This window comes from Trachypithecus francoisi, unplaced genomic scaffold, assembly GCF_009764315.1.
Source record: "Trachypithecus francoisi isolate TF-2019V2 unplaced genomic scaffold, Tfra_2.0 Lachesis_group17, whole genome shotgun sequence".
Taxonomy (NCBI): Eukaryota; Metazoa; Chordata; class Mammalia; order Primates; family Cercopithecidae; genus Trachypithecus; species Trachypithecus francoisi.
In genome coordinates this window covers 39,129,383-39,146,292 of record NW_022681462.1, presented here as the reverse complement: position 1 = coordinate 39,146,292, position 16,910 = coordinate 39,129,383, and the positions used below count along the sequence as shown (strand labels likewise).

Below are 16,910 nucleotides of genomic sequence, written 5' to 3'. Positions count from 1 at the left end.
CACACCTTGCCACCCCAAAACAGTAATTGAACAAGGCACTGTCCACTTTATGAGCAACAGTCTCTGCCATCAAGGGACATGTCTTTTGGGTGAGACAGTCAAATGAATAGAGCAAGATAGTTATGAAAGAGAGGTTACAGGTGATTGGGAGCACTGAAGAACAGCCAACTCAACTAAGAGTAGTGTTTAGAGTTGCAGAGTAACAAGTAACAGAATGAAGTCTTGAAGAATATCCAAGAGTTAGAAGGGTACAGAGTGTACAAAAACACGGAGGTAAGAGCATGGACGCAGGGACTAAAATTTTGTATGGCCGAAGGTGGAGTGTAGGGTTAAAATATGACATCTATTTGTTATTTATTTATTTATTTATTTATTTATTTTTTTGTGTACGGTATTTATTTCAAATGTTTGTTAAAACAACACTGTTATTTCTCAGGACAAGAGCAAAGATCACCCCCTGCAGAAGCTTGGGAACTATGTACAGAACTTTATAGAACAGAGGCCATACTTTAGTTTAAGCCTGTCGGCTGACCAGAGAATGGAATTCTGCGTGGACTCAAGGAACAAAAGGAAACTAGGCAGGGAGAGGGAAGAAAAGTGCCCATCTGAATCAAACTTCAGCTGCCATCAGGGCACATCTTGTGGTGGTCACAGATTGTAGGCTGTTTTTTGGAAGATTCGGGTTCAGCACAGGATTCCATTTGTCTACTTGGCTACATCCCTGGCTGAGGTGCCATGAGGTCAATGTCACTCAAGTTCCTGGCCAGCCAAACTCCCGCAGCAAAGAGTCCCAAATTTAGTATCAAGTTCCTCCGGAAGTCATTCCTATCTGTGGCAAAGCGGTAGACGCCCCGAAGCCAGTCTCCCACGTTGTCTGGTATTTCGGGCGTTTCATTAGCCAAGCCAGCAGCGCTCACCGGGACCCCGCTGGAAGCCATAGTAGGCACCTTCGCATGCGCCTCGGTGGAGGAACCGTATCGGCGTCGCGGGTGAATACATCTATTTGTTATTTAAAGTGTTTTAGATATTTGTTGAGGACCATCTACAGGTCAGGAAGTTTTAGGAATGGAAGATTCTGTAGAAAGACACCCAAAGTCCGTCTTCTCAGAATGTTCTTTTCTACAGAGGATATATGATAAAGAAGTACAAAACGAAGGAAATGAATGATGGATGGAAGTTCTGTGATGGAAATACAACCATGGGCAAAGTGATAGAGGAGGCGTGGGTAGGAAACCCAATTTAGATGAGGTGGTCACTTAGACTTCTTTGAGAAGGTGGCATTTCAGCTGAATCAGAAGGGTAGATGGAGCAAGCAGTGCATAGATGGCCAGGCTGGCAGGTAGAGCATTTAAAATGGTTCAAAGGTCCTCAGGATGGGGGTGATGGGGTAAAGCAGAGACTAGCTAACATTTGCTTCATCATTCTTTTGGTGTGGGTGCCGAGGAGCATGAATAAGGTGAAAGACTGCTCCTAAGGAGATACATTAAAGGTGTCACACTTGCCTACAGTAGCCTTCAACTTTGCAGACCAACAGTAGTGGGAGTCCAGTCATACGGTTCTGCATGTTAGCCAGAACCTTCTGCTATGTTCTGAATTTGGCCTAAATTGAAGGATTCAAATATCATCTCAAACAACTTTTCCTCCTACAGACAAAGGTGAAGATTCAGGAGCTCACAGCCTCAGGGGGCAAAGCATAGTTAAGAAAATCTAGGTGATAAGCGGCAGTTAACAGTGGCCCATACCAGGGACTTGCGCTCACAGAAGAGTTTTGAAAGCCTGGAATGCGTTTGAAGATGAGTTCATGAGCAGACAGAAAGGATTCCACTAACAGCCGAGAAACACAAAGGTCATGTGTTTTTGGGGACCTCCAAGTGGTCGGTAAGGTTGGGGCCAGTATTAGTTTCTTTGCCTGTAAAATGGGGGCAATAACAATTCCTCGTCCCTTAACTATTCTCAACAGCAAGAAACCTTAAAGGTAGAGAAGAAAAGATAAATCTGTTTTCACAGTAAGTCCTTGTTAGTCACCAGAGTGCAGGATCGCTGCAGAGCACACTCATCTGTGCAGAACCAGTCTTCAAATGGGCGGAGCAAGGTGCAGGTCCACCTGCTCCACCACTAGGTGCAGAAGAATGTCTACGGCAGGGGGTCCTCAACTTGTGACCTTGGGTCTGCGGGGGTCTAGATGGACTTCAGCTGGCGCCCGCGTCGCATGTGAGTTTCCTGGGTAGTAGTAATCCCAAAAGGGCCGCGTCGTCTACAGAAGTGCCACTACTTGGAATTCTCGTCCATGGCCACGTTCTCACTGCTGGGAGAAACAACAGGGTCAGGTCTAACACTCCTTTCTCGGATGCATGGGCGAACAGAAATATCCCTGTGCTTCACCTAATCGTGGCCTGAGAACACTTCCCGCGAGTAAGCAGTCACCACACTGATACTCCCACAGAGCGAATGCCGGAGCCCGTCGCCGGCGATTGCGCATCTCGTCGCGGAGAGCATTATGGGGTTGGTAGTCCAGACTGAGACGCAGATAGCGGTCCTCGAAGCCATAGAACCACACTTCCCAGCAAGGACCGCGCAGCAGGGCACGCAGAGTGTGTACGTAAGCGACCAGATTTCCGGGGGAGCCGGGGGCGGGACTTCAGCGGAGGCCGGAGCGAGGCGTCGGGATGCAGCGCCCCGGGCCCTTCAGCACCCTCTACGGGCGGGTCTTGGCCCCGCTGCCCGGGAGGGCCGGGGGCGCGGCCTCTGGCGGAGGAGGGAACAGCTGGGACCTCCCGGGTTCCCACGTGCGGCTGCCGGGGCGTGCACAGTCCGGGACCCGTGGCGGTGCTGGCAACACAGGCACCAGCTGCGGGGACTCCAACAGCATCTGCCCGGCCCCCTCCACGATGTCCAAGGCCGAGGAGGCCAAGAAGCTGGCGGGCCGCGCGGCCGTGGAGAACCACGTGAGGGTGAGCACCTGGGGACGTGGGGCGCGGGAAGCATGTCCTCGGCGTGTTGGGCTCCTGTTGCGCTTTCTGGGTGCTGCCGAGGCGCGCCTACGTCCTGGCAGGGCGGGGGCTGAGTGAGAGGGTAGAGAGTGTGCACTTTACCCGAGTTTAGACCCCTCTTCCTTGCTCCTTAAAGACCTTTTAGATGTGGAATCGGTTGGGGGCGAATCTTCTAATATTTGAGCTTTCTAAAGACTCCTTGTCCAGCTGGAACAGTTTGCAAAGTGGAGCCTGGTGTTGTCTCATGTTTGGAATGGGGGCTAGAGGTAGTTGTCTTGTGGTCTCCTTATCAATAAATGGAAAATAGTGGGCTTTGGGACTGCGGAGAGGTTTTCATTTCTCTTTACTGACCCGGATGCCGGCGGAGAGTTGGTTTGTTAGTGCTTTGACATTTCAGTCGAAGGAGGTTCTGGGCTTGGTGCGCGCCGGCCCCTGAGTGAACTCCTCGAGGGAAGGGAAGACCCGGGGCTTCAAACTTCCTCCTTTCCATAGGGCGGGGTGGACTAAGTCTGGAGGATGCTGGTTTATTTTTTAAGGCGGGGCTGCAGAGATGTTTAGCTGTTATTCAGTCAGGTCGTGGTCCCTACTTGTTTGTTAAGTGGCGTGGTGCTGTTAGTGGAGTTTTTTTGTTTTGTTTTTTTAAATCCAGGTGGTTTTGCTGTCAGCAATCAAGTTAATTATCTTAATTATAATAAGGAATCCAAGTGGAGTATGTCTGCCCTGTGGTGTAGTTTCCTTGGTCTTACTGGTTTTTTAATTTCTCATTTCTACTTATTAGAAAGTGGTATTAGAGTCTCTTTTCTTCTCCAATAATAGTTCTTTACATTTGTTAATGCTTTACTCAACAAAATTATTTTGCTTAGATGATGTTTGATGAGCTTCACCACAGCGTGTTTGAGTGGGAGTGGACAGTGTGGTAACCTGTGGCTCAGCCAGTTCTGTGGGAGGGATGTCCCAGTGTTCCCTTCTACCCTTTCCACTGCTGCCCTATTCTGGTGTAGCCTGTTGCAAGTCTGATTGGCAATAGGATTTTCTATGGGGATTAACAGAGATAATGTAAAATGTGTTAATTTGACCCTACCTTTGGGATTCAGTGCCTCAGTTGTAAAAGTGAGACAATAAGCTGAAATTTCAAAATGTCTGCATAAAGTGAATAGCTAATAGTCAAATGTAATTCACATGAGAATACAATTAGAAAAGCCCCATATCTAAGTTGTCTTGTTAATGAATTTACGTTAATATTTGGTGGCACATCTCCCTGACCTTTGTGTTATAGTTATGTATTTGATTAAATAAAAATCTGCAAGCCCTGACCTTAGGCTAGAGCCCCAAAACACTGGATTCTGACCACATCTCATGAAGTTAGGTGATTTTGGAGAGATCTCCAGTGACCTTTTGGGGGCACCTGTTAAAGTCATATATGCCCTTCAGGGTTTGGCTTAAAGTCCATTTCCTCCTTTCAGTTTTTCCTTAGCATCCTAAGGAGAGGAAGATTTCTTTTCCGCGATTCTGTAGCACTTCATGCCTCTTATGTGCTTTATGTTGTATCTTATGTTTTGGTCATCTGTGTGTTCATTTCTTCCAGCCCCTTAAAGGGTAAGCTCCTGGAGGGTAGTTAACCTTCATTTAGCATTGGTCACAGTGGGGCCTGCCCAGTACATACATGTTCAATTGTGTGCAGTGTGGACACAAATATGAAAGTGTTGGGGTTATTGGAGGTTCTTTGTGTAGAATCTCTGGGGAGTAGGGCTTCCTGTTCCCTAGTCCATTGGAGTTCCAATATGTCGACCACTTCCATGTCTGGGTGGATGGAAAACATGGAGAGTTCTCAGGTGAATCCTTTGTATAGCCACCCTGGGCCCAGCTCTGTCTGTTTCTGGGGGTGTAGCTACCCAGGATGGGTCGCCATTCAGAACTAGGCTCTTCTGAACATCTGTAGCTTCATCCCTTTGTTCTCTTTGGAGCCTAGGCTTTGTTTTTTGACTGGCTTGGTTGAGGAAGCTGATGGGCGGTGGTTCTAGTTGGTTAGCAGAAGTAGTATTTCCAGAGTTACTCCATTCGACAAGCTGAGGGAAGTTCTGATGTTGCACATACATGTGGTTTAATATTGCCCATTAGAATGGGGCCACTCCTCTAGCAGGGCCTGCTTGGCAGTCTTCTGCTGTTGGGCCACCTCATAGGCAGCCTTTGGTCACCTCTGGTTGGCTTTGGCAAAGACACTGATTCCTGGGCCAGTCATTTGATTCCAAGACAGCAGGGACCACATAGTTGAAGAGCTTTAGGCCTGGCAGGGCCTTGCAATTCCTGGTCTCTTCCAAAAGGCAAAGAAGGAACCTTACACAGAGCTTGTCTGATTCATCCGAATTCACCTCTATGCCACCTGCCTGCTGGGACTGTGAGTGACATGAATGTATGGCTAAGCTTGGTAACCAGGAATCTGGTGATTGAATGACTGTAAAGCTAGAGTTCCTAGCTTCAGGTCAAGTGTGAAGGTCAGGTTAAGTCTATCTAGTGTGATATTCTAAACACACACACATATACACAATGTTTTTATCCATGGCTCCTGGTTCATAACTCTCATAACTCTTACTACAGTCTTTTGTTATATTTGGGGTGCTTTAGGGCCCAGAGCAGGCCTCAGAAAACAGAATCTTCCTCTCTTACCTTCTGCCCTCCTTCTGCTTGCTCCTTTGTCTCCCCAGTGCTTTTCTGTCTTGGAGCTGGCCATAAAGAAATTCTGTGACCTATGTTGTCTGATTGTAGGTCATTAAGATCCCCATTTCAGGCGGGTTCCTCTTCCATACCCTGGAGGAAGGAATGCTGCAGGTGAAGAATCTGAACAGACAGCCCTTGCAGGATTCCCCCAGTCAGTCTGCTAGTATTGGATCATGCCATTTTTGTCCAGTCACATTTCTAGGCCCTTATAATTCCTGGTCTTTTCCAAGATCCAATCATATCTATTCGATAAAATCTCAAAAAAAAAAAAAAAGGCTCAAGAGGACAGGGTTTGGAAGCTTCTGGAGAGCAGAACATATGAAGGTCCCTGGAGGATGGTGTGCCTAGAGAGAGCATGGAAGCTCTGTGCTCCTTCTTACATGCCTTTACCTATGCATCTCTTCATCCATATCCTTCATCATAGCCTTTATAATAAACTGGTAAACATGTTTCCCTGAGTTCTGTGAGCCACTCTAGCAAGTTAATCAAACCCAAAGAGAGGGTTGTGGGAACTCCAACTTGAAGCTGGCAAGTCAGAAGTTCTGGAGGCCTGAACTTGCATTTGGTAGGAAGGAGGAGGCAATCTTGAGAGTTGAGCCCTCAACTAGTGGAACCTTATGGTATCTCCAAGTAGAGAGTGTTGAAATTGATTTGGAGGATACCCAGCTGGTGTCTGCTGCAGAGTAGATTGCTTGCTTGGGATATGGGGAGAAATCCCCATACATTTGGTTACAGAAGTCTTCTGTGTTGATAATTGTTGTGGTGTAAGAGCAGAGGAAAAAGTTTGAGTTTTTCCACACTGAGACATAGGACATTTTCTCATTGCTTGAAGATTTTTATATGTGAGATATTTAGCCATTTTGAATGTTTCTGTGCTGTGATGTGTCATTTACTTGTCTTGAAGTCCTTGCCTTTGGAGATTGTCCCAGGTAGCTAAACAACTGCATTAGACACATTGCCTTCTTGAGAGCATTGGCACAGGTGGAATCCTGACCTAGTGCGAACCCTGTTCTGATAACCCAAGCACCTGATGCATTCAGTGACTTTGGAACTGTGAGCTAGTAAAAGCAGTTTCCACCAGGTCAGTAACACAAAAGTTGTTGGGTAAAGTCTTCTGTAGGTAGGAGAGGCTATAGAAGCATTTTTAGTGTACATGTATGTGGTTGTGGGGACATTAGTATTTGATTTTTTTTTTTTTTTTGGTAACTCTACTTATTGGTCATTCTTTCTAATCTTTTCTAGTTATAGAGGTAGTCTAACTGTGAGAAGGACCATATCTAACGTGAGGCCTACGTTAACTGGCTGACTTTAAGTATTCCTATGGCCTTTGTCCTATGGGGAATGAAGGATTTTAGTTGTGGCCCTGTTTGTGCTGAGGGCCGAAGCTTCAGGACTTTTCTTCTTCCTAAAAAGAAGGTTTTACTATGGGCTTTCCTTTGTCAGATAAATTAGTTGTTAATCAGTTGTTGGAAATCTTAAGAAATTTGAAGTAGATTGATGTTTCAGCAAATTGAACTTCCAGAAGTTGCTTATTCGATTGAAATGGCTCATCTTGTAATCCCAGCACTTTGGGAGGCAGAGGTAAGAGGATCACTTGAGGCCAGGAGTTCGAGACTAGCCTGGTTGACAGTGAGACTGTGTCTCTTAAAATAATTAAAAAATTAGCTGGGCATGGTGGCATGTTCCTGTAGTACTAGCTATGTGGGAAGCTGAGGCAGTAGGGTTGTATGAGTCCAGGAGTTTGAGGATGAGTTTGTATGTGTGTGTGTGTGGGAGGGGGGGCATTGATATTATTTATATGTACTGTAAATACATATACAAGATATATATCTTGTATGTATATTTAAAACAGGTAAAATCACACATATATAAAATGAATATATGTCAAAGATTTTCTTTAACTCAGTAAATTAAGGAACTGGAAAAGTTATTAGAACCTGTTCATAGGTGTCTTAGTCCATTTTGTGCTGCTGTAATAGAATACCTGAGACTGAGTAATTTATAATGAACAGAAATGTTTTGGCTTATACTTCTGGAGGCTGCGAAGTCCAGTATCAAGGTGCTGGTAGCTGGTGAGAGAGAACAGATGTTGCAGTGCTATGGGTGGGCACCAATCCCACCCATGAGGGTGGAGCCCTCTGACCCAATCACCTCGTAAAGGTCCCACTTCTTAATATTGTTATAATGGCAATTAACTTTCAACATGAGTTTTGGTGGAGATGTTCAAAGCAGACAGGAGAAGTCAACCATAAGCTCATATGTAGTAAAAAAAAAAATCTTAAAATGAATTTAGAAGATCTGTTCATAATTGTATCTCATAGAACACTATTAATTTGCTTTAGAACAAAAATTACTTGCTTTGTTAACAGTTTTCTGCAAGTTAAAGTGTATCTCTATAGAGTCGTCATATATCTTAAAGACAAAGGCACATACCTTCTTCGAGTCAGACAATACAATCAGGTTCCAGCATCCCATTGGAAGGATATCCGGTAGTTTCTTTTGATCATTTCAAAGTCTTCAGTTTTTCCTTACAATAGTGAACTCATCTATAAAGTGTTAATAGTGGGTCTCTGGGTCATAAGTGATTGTTGTGAGATTTGACTTTATATTAACATTTATAAGCCTTCTTGGTAGGTGCTTAATAAATGGTAGCTGCCGCTTTGGTGTTCAGTTGACTTTGCCTTGCACCTGCAGGAGATAGATGTCAGGAAGTTGCTTAGGCACTGAACTCCGTATTAGTTCCTGACTGTTAGTACCCTGGCCTCGTTTTGGTCTTTGTGGTCTAGTAGACTGAGCTGAGCTTTTACTCTGTCTTTGGTCTGTTTGTAGGTACCTTCTTTGTTTCTTAAGGTGGTAGGCTCGGTATTGTGATGCCTGCTTGTACTTTGTACTCAGGAAGTGCTCTGCTCTATTACAATCCTTCTATTGCAGATGAAGACTATTTTTCATGTTCTTAACTAAGCCTTTGCCCTCTTCCCGTTTTCTCTGAGGCAGGCTCATGCAAAATGAGCACCCCGTGGCGTCACCTAGGCAGATGCTGACATAGTTTATTATTTTAAGGTTACTTCAGGTCCTCCCTTTATCTGCTGACTTTGGGAGAGCTCTAGATGGTGGGCCTGATATGTCTTGTGGTGCTCCCAACTTGAAGGTGCCTGTGGAAGACACTGAAGCCAGAAGCCTTAGCTTTCCTCCTTTACCTAGGCTCCAGGCTCTATTGTTTGTTTTTTTTTTTTTAAGGTGTTTTTCTAATTACCTCCCTGGGGTTGGCCAGGAATCTTTTTCTTTTCTTTCTTCTTCTTCTTTCTTTCTTTTTTTTTTAAACACACTGTTGCTGGCTTGAAATGTTGGGGATCTTTAAGTGTTTATATGCAGGCCATTTCTATGAGGGTGACACAAGTTGCTATTCAGTTGCAAGTAATTGCACCAATTATGTGGTAGAATGGAGGGAGGAAGTGGTGGTGTTGACAGTGTCAGAAATGCAGGGAGGAGGGCCTTGCTGAACATTTGTCCACCATGCGTTGGTTAAAGTACAGCACTGAGGTTCAGTGTTTATGTTCCTATAAAATAGGCACAGTACCTGTCTTGCACCTGTGTTGGTGAATTGCTGTTCATAATAATTTTATAGCTTTAGGAAGTGGGCTGACAAGGGAGTAAAATATGGTATTAATAAGTTTTGTTTTTTCTTTCCCCCTTTTGTCAGAATAACCAAGTGCTGGGAATTGGAAGCGGTTCGACAATTGTCCACGCTGTGCAGCGAATAGGTACGCTCTCTCACTGTCTGCTGGATGCTTTGTGGGTGATGATGGGGTAGGGAGGTAGAGGAAAGGGAGGAAGTGGCGCACAGGTTTGGCATTGCCCTTTTGGCTTCAGCAGTACAGAGCTGGAGAGAGGGACTACCTGAGGTCAGCTGAGTGTTTCTGCTCTTTTGTGGAGAGAGGGAATCTTGGGCCTCTTCATCCAACTTTGAAGGGTGTCCTTGCCTTTGTTTACTCTACTCATCTAGATGGGAGGAGCTGACTTAGCTTGAGGTCACAGTACAATTTTAATCATGTCGATGGCACTGTACCATTGAGGCCTGTGTGTGGCCTTAGACTTCCTCAGGCAGATGATTGAGGCCACAGTGGGTTTGCCCTGTCCATGACCCTGGAGTGGATGTGGGGCTCCTGCCATTGCTGGCTGGTTCCTGCAGGTGCTTATTTCACACTGATTACCGTGTCTCTATGCTTAGGAAAGGCTCAGGAATTATCAGCCCCTGTGGCTGCTCAACAGGTTTTACCGCCCTGCTCTTTGTTTGTAAGAACAAAGCCCAGAGGAGAGGCCTGCCTGAATGCCGAATTCTTCTAGGTGCCAAGGGGCAGAGCCCAGGAGGGAAAGTCCAGGAACACTTTGTTATGAAGGAGTGGTTGTAGTGCTGGTGTGATGACTTCTGGAAGGCTTCTCATTGGCCAAATAGGAGCTTTTGTGTTACATACCTTTCAATCTTTTTTTTTTTTTTTTTTTTTTTTTTGAGACAGAGTCTCGTTCTGATGCCCAGGCTGGAATGCAGTGGCCGGATCTCAGCTTACTGCAAGCCATACCTTTCAATCTTAACCAAGTATCTGGAGAATACTTTCAGGGCACAGGAGTTACTGTGGATTTTGTAATGGTGGCACCCAAACCTCCCAAGATGCACTCAGTGATTAAAAAGACTTGAAATTTTAACGAGGTTTTTCCTGAAGTCTTTTTTTTTTTTTTTAAATCAAACTTTCCTGAAAGGTACAAATCCAAATTGGAAAAATAAATCTCCTTTAGCCACTCTTTGGGGCCTACAAATAAGTATCTTTTTTACTAAAATGCAAAAGTAAAGTTCTAGCTTTTTCCTAGGTGCGGCAATATAGGGGACTTAAGACTGGGTGGCTAGACCGCCTGGGATCTTACCCCAGCTGTGACCCTTATTAGCGGTATAACTACCAAATTACATTACCTCTCTGAGCCTCACTTGCCTTATCTGCAAAATGGGGAAAATAATTTAACTTACTTTTTGGATTGTTCAGATTAAGAGTTCATATCTACAAAGTTCTTAGAATGTTGCCAGGCACATAACAATAGCAAACACTGACACTGCTTTCTGTGGTCAGTGCTTACCTCTCCAGGCTTTCTTGTGTCCCTATCTTCTGATGTGTGAAGTACAGTCACCAGCTTTCCCACCTAGAAGGGGGACACAGGATGAAAGGCAGCTGTCAGTGTGAAATAGACCTTCCCTTGTTTGTTGGATTTGAGCAAACACATGTGACAAGAAAAATAAAGTGAAGAGAGTGAAAAACTGCCAATATGGCTTTTGTTTCCACAGCTGAAAGCGTGAAGCAAGAGAATCTGAACCTCGTCTGTATTCCCACTTCCTTCCAGGTATGTCCTGCTTTCCATCTGCATCATGACAGCTTCTGCTATATCTTCTGGTTCCCTGGGGTTGTGGACACATGGCCTTGTCTTGTACCTCAAGGTTGTACTAGGTCAGAGATTCCATGAATAGGAGAGTTTGTTGACCAAGGATTCCTTCTTGGAATTGTAGTTTTAGGTGCATTTGTTTAATCCCTTGGTGAATATTTCAGTGCATGTTGAGTTTAGGCACTACAGAGTATGCAGAGATGGCCAGGTAGTCTCTATCCTCAAGGAATATTATTCCTTTTTATACATGAAAAAAAAATCAGGCTAGGCCAGGTATGGCTCATGCCTGTAATCCCAGTACTTTGGGAGGCCAAAGTAGGCAGATCACTTGAGCTCAGGAGTTCAAGACCAGCCTGGGAAATATGGTGAAAGCCTGCTTCTACAAAAATTACAAAAATTATCTGGGTGTGGTAGCTCATACCTGCAGTTACAGCTATGTGGGAGGCTGAGGCGGGAGGATCTCCCTTGAGCCCAGGAGGTCCAGGTTGCAGTGAGCTGTGATTGTGCCAGTGCACTCCAGCCTGGGTGACAAAGTGAGACCCTGGTCTCAAGAAAAAACAAATCAGGCTAAAAGGAATCAAGCAACGTGTTAGTAATGCAAGTACATCATAAATTAGTAGGAGCTGATGGAGGAAAGCAGTGGAGCCAGTTAAATATAGGGAGAGATAAGGAAAGAGCAGGTTTTGGGAAGTAGAAGGGAAGACAATTGCTCAGATGGAGCCAGCTCTCATCCCTCATCTGGCCATTGCAGGGAAGAGTATGTGTATAATCTCTCACTGGATTAGTCAAGGTGATACTATGCACTGGGGTAGGAGGTGAGATTTATGAGTGACTGGTGCTCCCGCACTTTTTGGACTTAGGCTTGAACAACTGGGTTTCTTAGGAAACCCTCCCAATCCCGAAGGCACAGAATGCTGGCAGCCTGCAGCCAGCTCTGGTGAAGGCAGAGAGGTTACCTTCTAAACCAGACTGACCTCAGCTTAACGGTAGGTAGTAAGGCAGAGATTCCAGGTAGACAGATTAGGGAGTTGGATAATGCATACTGTTGGAGTTTCCTTGATGTCAAATGTGTCGGAGACCTTAAACAAGGTGGATGGCTGCCTAGGAAGGCAATACCTTAAGTATTTTATATTGCTTTTTTTTTTTTCAATCTTGTTTTCTTGAAGATATTCTTTTAAAGCCTCAGTGGTTTGTGGTGGATTTTCTTAGTCTTTTGAAAAGCCAAGTATCTAATTTTTCCAACTGACTTGATCATCAAGTATTTTTATTTCTTAGTAAATTACATTGCTGTTTATTTTCGAAGTTATATATGCACATGGATTGAAGAAACAAATAATTCAAGTCATTTCATTTAAAAGAAAAAAAAAGCACACTGCCATCACTTTCCCCGAGATGACCACTATCAAGAAAGCACACTCTTCTCACCTCCACACCCCTGACCTCCGCTATTTCTTGCTCTTCACTTGAACATACTAAGTTTTAGCTCTTTTAGGTGATTGGATATCTGCTCCAGTATTTTGAAACTACATGCTTTTCTTGATGTGGATCAACTAACCAAAAGGTTAAAATAACAGCCACTATAGATTTAAGTCAAAGTTAGTTTTATTCTGAGCTAAGTTTGAGGACTATAAACCAGGGGCACAGACTCAGAGCAAACTGGGAGCATGTCCCTTTCTGTTGTAATTTAGTAGGTCAGAATTAGAAGAAAGAGTATGTTGGATAAAACAGACAATAGAAGACCACCTTACATACATTCTGTGGCCATAGTTCAAATTGATGAGCTAACATAATTTTGGCTGGAGTTTTATTCTTTTGGTAACATTTTTGCAGTATTTATAATATTTGTAACATAGGAATATTAGAAAAATAATTAACAATATGATGAACAACTTAGAGGTCCACTGAGGTAAAGACAATGAAGTAAAGAAACAATTATCATAGAAAAGAATCTTGAACATAGATTTTGAAAGGCTGTGACTAATTAAATACTTTTCCTCCCTTTGTATCTATACTTTATGATACCTTTGCATTTAGAACTGTAATTAGCTGATGATTTATGATGTCTAATTGCTTGTTCATTTTCTGCTGGGAGTACAATTTGAGGAGGGCTGAGTTCCAATTCTCCAGTTTTCTTCATTATCATCAGTACTATTTCATCATAAAAGTAACTTCTTATTAACCCAGTATTGTACCAAATGGCAGTATAATTTAAATCAAATGTTATCTGGTCGCAAATAAGATCTAAAACAACTACAGTCTCATTTTTCCTCCCTTTCCAATGAAAGCATCCTTTTCCTGTTGTATTAGTTCATTTTCATGCTGTTGATAAAGACACCTGAGACTGGGCAATTTACAAAAGAATGAGGTTTAATTTGACTTACAGTTCCACGTGACTGGGGAAGGTTCACAATCATGGCAGAAGGCAAGGAGGAGCAAGTCCTGTTTTACATGGATAGCAGCAGACAAAGAGACAATGAGGAAGACACAAAAGCAGAAACCTCTGATAAAACCATCAGATCTCAAGAGACTTACTCACTACCATGAGAACAGTATGGAGGAAACCACGCTCATGATTCAATTATCTCCCATCAGGTCACTACCACAACACATGGGAATTATGGGAGAACAATTCAAGATGAGGTTTGTGTGGGAACACAGCCAAACCATATCATTCCACCCCTGGCCCCTGCCAGATCTCATGTCCTCATATTTCAAAGCCAGTCATGCCTTCCCAACAGTCCCCAAAGTCTTAGCTCATTTCAGCATTAACTCAAAAGTCCACAATCTAAAGTCTCATCTGAGACAAGGCAAGTCCCTTCTGCCTATGAGCCTATAAAATCAAAATCAACTAGTTATTTTCCAGATACAGTGGGGGTACAGGTATTGGGTAAATACAGCCATTCCAAGTGGGAGAAATTGGCCAAAACACAGGGACTACAAGTCCCATGCAAGTCTGAAATCCAGGATGGGCAGTCAGATATTTAAGCTCCAAAATGGTTTCCTTTGACTCCATGTCTCACATCCAGGTCACGCTGATGCAAGAGATGGGTTCCCATGGTCTTGGGCAGCTCCACCTCTGTGGTTTTGCAGGGTACAGCCTCCTTCCTGGATGCTTTCATGGGCTGGCATTGAGTGTCTGCAGCTTTTCCAGGTGCATGGTGCAAGCTGTCACTGGATCTACCTTTCTGGAGTCTGGAGGATGGGGGCCCTTTTCTCACAGCTCCACTAGGTGGTGCCCCAGTAGACACTCTGTATAGGGGCTCCAACCCAACATTTCCCTTCCACACTGCCCTAGCAGAAGTTCTCCATGAGAGCCCTGCCCCTGCAGCAAACTTCTGCCTGGACATCCAGATGTTTCCATACATCTTCTAAAATCTAGGCAGAAGTTCCCAAACCTCAATTCTTGACTTCTGTGCACCTGCAGGCTCAGCACCATGTGGAAGCTGCCAAGTCTTGGGGCTTGTGCCATCTGAAGCTATGGCCCGAGCTCTCTGTTGCCCCCTTTCAGCCATGGTTGGAGTAGCTAGAATGCAGGGCACCAAGTCCCTAGACTGCACACAGTTCAGGAACTCTGGGCCTGGCCCACAAAATCACTTTTTTCTCCTATGTCTTGGGGCCTGTGATGGGAGGGGCTTCCGTGAAGACCTCTGATGTGCCCTGGAGACATTTTCCCCATTGTCTTGAGGATTAACATTTGGCTCCTCCTTACTTACTCAGATTTCTGACCCCAGCTTGAATTCCTCCTCAGAAAATGGGATTTTCTTTTCTATCACATTGTCAGGCTGCAAATTTTTCAAACTTTTATGCTGTTTCCCTTTTAAAGTTGAATGCTTTTAACAGCACCCAAGTCACCTCTTGAATGCTTTGATGCTTAGAAATTTCTTCCGCCAGATACCTTAAATTATCTCTCTCAAGTTCAAAGTTCCACAAATCTCTAGGGGAGGGGCAAAATGCTGCCAGTCTCTTTGCTAAAACAGTGAGTCATCTTTGCTCCAGTTCCAAACAAATTTCTCATCTCCATCTGGACCTTATTGTCCGTATCACTGTCAGCATTTTAGGCAAAGCCATTCAACAAGTCTCCGAACTTTCCCACATTTTCCTGTCTTCTGAGCCCTCCAAACTGTTCCAACCTCTGCCTGTTTCCCAGTTGCAAAGTCACTTCCGTATTTTCAGGTATCTTCGCAGCAGCACCCCACTCTGCTGGTACCAATTTATTAGTCCATTTTCACAATGCTGATAAATACATACATGAGACTGGGCAATTTACAAAAGAAAGAGGTTTAATTGGAACTTGCAGTTCCACGTGACTGGGGAAGCCTCACAATCATGGTGGAAGGCAGGGAGGGGCAAGTCCCATCCTACATGGATGGCAGCAGGCAGAGAGAGAATGAGGAAGACCCAAGAGCAGAAACCCCTGATAAAACCGTCAGATCTCATGAGACTTACTCACTACCACGAGAGCAGTATGGAGGAAACAGCCCTCATGATTTAGTTATCTCCCACCAGGTCCCTCCCACAACACATGGGAATTATGGGAGTGCAATTTGAGATGAGATTTGGGTGGGGACACAGAGCCAAACCATGTCACCTGTATATCATATATTATTTTGAGCAGGGGATATAAATTAAGGGTTATCTCTCTCACCACTCCTGTTCAACATAGTATTGGAAGTTCTGGCCAGGGTCATCAGGCAAGAGAAAGAAAGGATATTATTCACATAGGAAGAGGGAAAGTCAAACTGTCTCTGTTTGCAGATAACATGATTCTGTATCTAGAAAACCCCATTGTCTCAACCCAAAAGCTCCTTAAGCTGATAAACAACTTTAGCAAAGTCTCAGGATTCAAAATAAATGTGCAAAAATCACAAGTATTCTTATACACCAACAATAGACAAGCAGAGAGCCAAATCATGAATGAACTCTCATTCACAATTGCTACAAAGAGAATAAAATATCTAGGAATACAACTAACAAGGGAAGTGAAGGACCTCTTCAAGGTGAACTGCAAACCACTGCTCAAGGAAATGAGAGGACACAAATGAGAAAACATTCAATGCTTATGGATAGGAAGAATCAATATCATGAAAATGGCCATGCTGACCAAAGTAATTTGTAGATTCAATGCTATTCCCATTAAACTACCAGTGGCATTCTTCAAAGAATTAGGAAAAACTACTCCAAAATTCATACGGAACCAAAAATAAGACTGTACAGCCAAGACAATCCTAACCAAAAAGAACAAAGCTGGAGGCATCACACTACTGGACTTTAAACTATAGTAACCAAAACAGCACAGTACTGGTACAACCATAGACACATAGACCGATGGAACAGAATAGAATCTCAGAAATAAGGCTGCACATCTACAACCATCTGATCTTCAACAAACCTGACAAAAGCAGTGGGGGAAATGATTCCCTATTTAATAAATGGTGCCTGGAGAACTGGCTAACCATATACAGAAATTGAAACTGGACCTTTTCCTTACACGCTACATGAAAATTAACTCAAGATGGATTAAAGACTTATATATAAAATGCTAGAAAATGTAAAACCTTATAAAAACCCTAGAAGAAAATACCATTCAGGACAAAAGCACAGGCAAAGATTTCATGACGAAACATCAAAAGCAATTGCAACAAATGCCAAAATTGACAAATGGGATCTAATTAAAGAGTTTCTGCACAGCAAAAGAAACTATCATCACAGTGAAGAGACAACCTACAGAATGGGAGAAATGTTTTCCAATCTATCCATCTGACAAAGTTCGAGTATCCAGAA

General features: G+C 43.9%; 2 protein-coding genes across 6 annotated transcripts in view; one reads left to right on the top strand and one right to left on the bottom strand.

Annotated features, from left to right (window-relative positions):
- Positions 1-377: 377 nt before the first annotated feature.
- LOC117062910 (mitochondrial import receptor subunit TOM6 homolog) lies at positions 378-1,812 on the bottom strand. The gene has a single exon (XM_033176777.1). The coding sequence runs from the start codon at positions 936-938 to the stop codon at positions 714-716; it is 225 nt and encodes a 74-aa protein (XP_033032668.1). The 5' UTR covers positions 939-1,812; the 3' UTR covers positions 378-713.
- Positions 1,813-2,602: 790 nt separating this feature from the next.
- Positions 2,603-16,910, top strand: part of LOC117062891 (ribose-5-phosphate isomerase-like) — a 37,193-nt gene continuing 22,885 nt past the window's right edge. For 3 of the 5 annotated variants that reach the window (XM_033176768.1, XM_033176767.1, XM_033176769.1), the window contains exons 1-3: positions 2,605-2,951; positions 9,406-9,466; positions 11,035-11,090. In XM_033176768.1, coding sequence (XP_033032659.1) covers positions 2,667-2,951; positions 9,406-9,466; positions 11,035-11,090 — 402 coding nt within the window. In that variant the 5' untranslated portion in view covers positions 2,605-2,666. Of the gene's footprint in view, positions 2,952-9,405; positions 9,467-11,034; positions 11,091-16,910 lie in introns of all 5 variants that reach the window. The other 2 variants (XR_004428611.1, XM_033176770.1) reach the window with 2 other exon arrangements.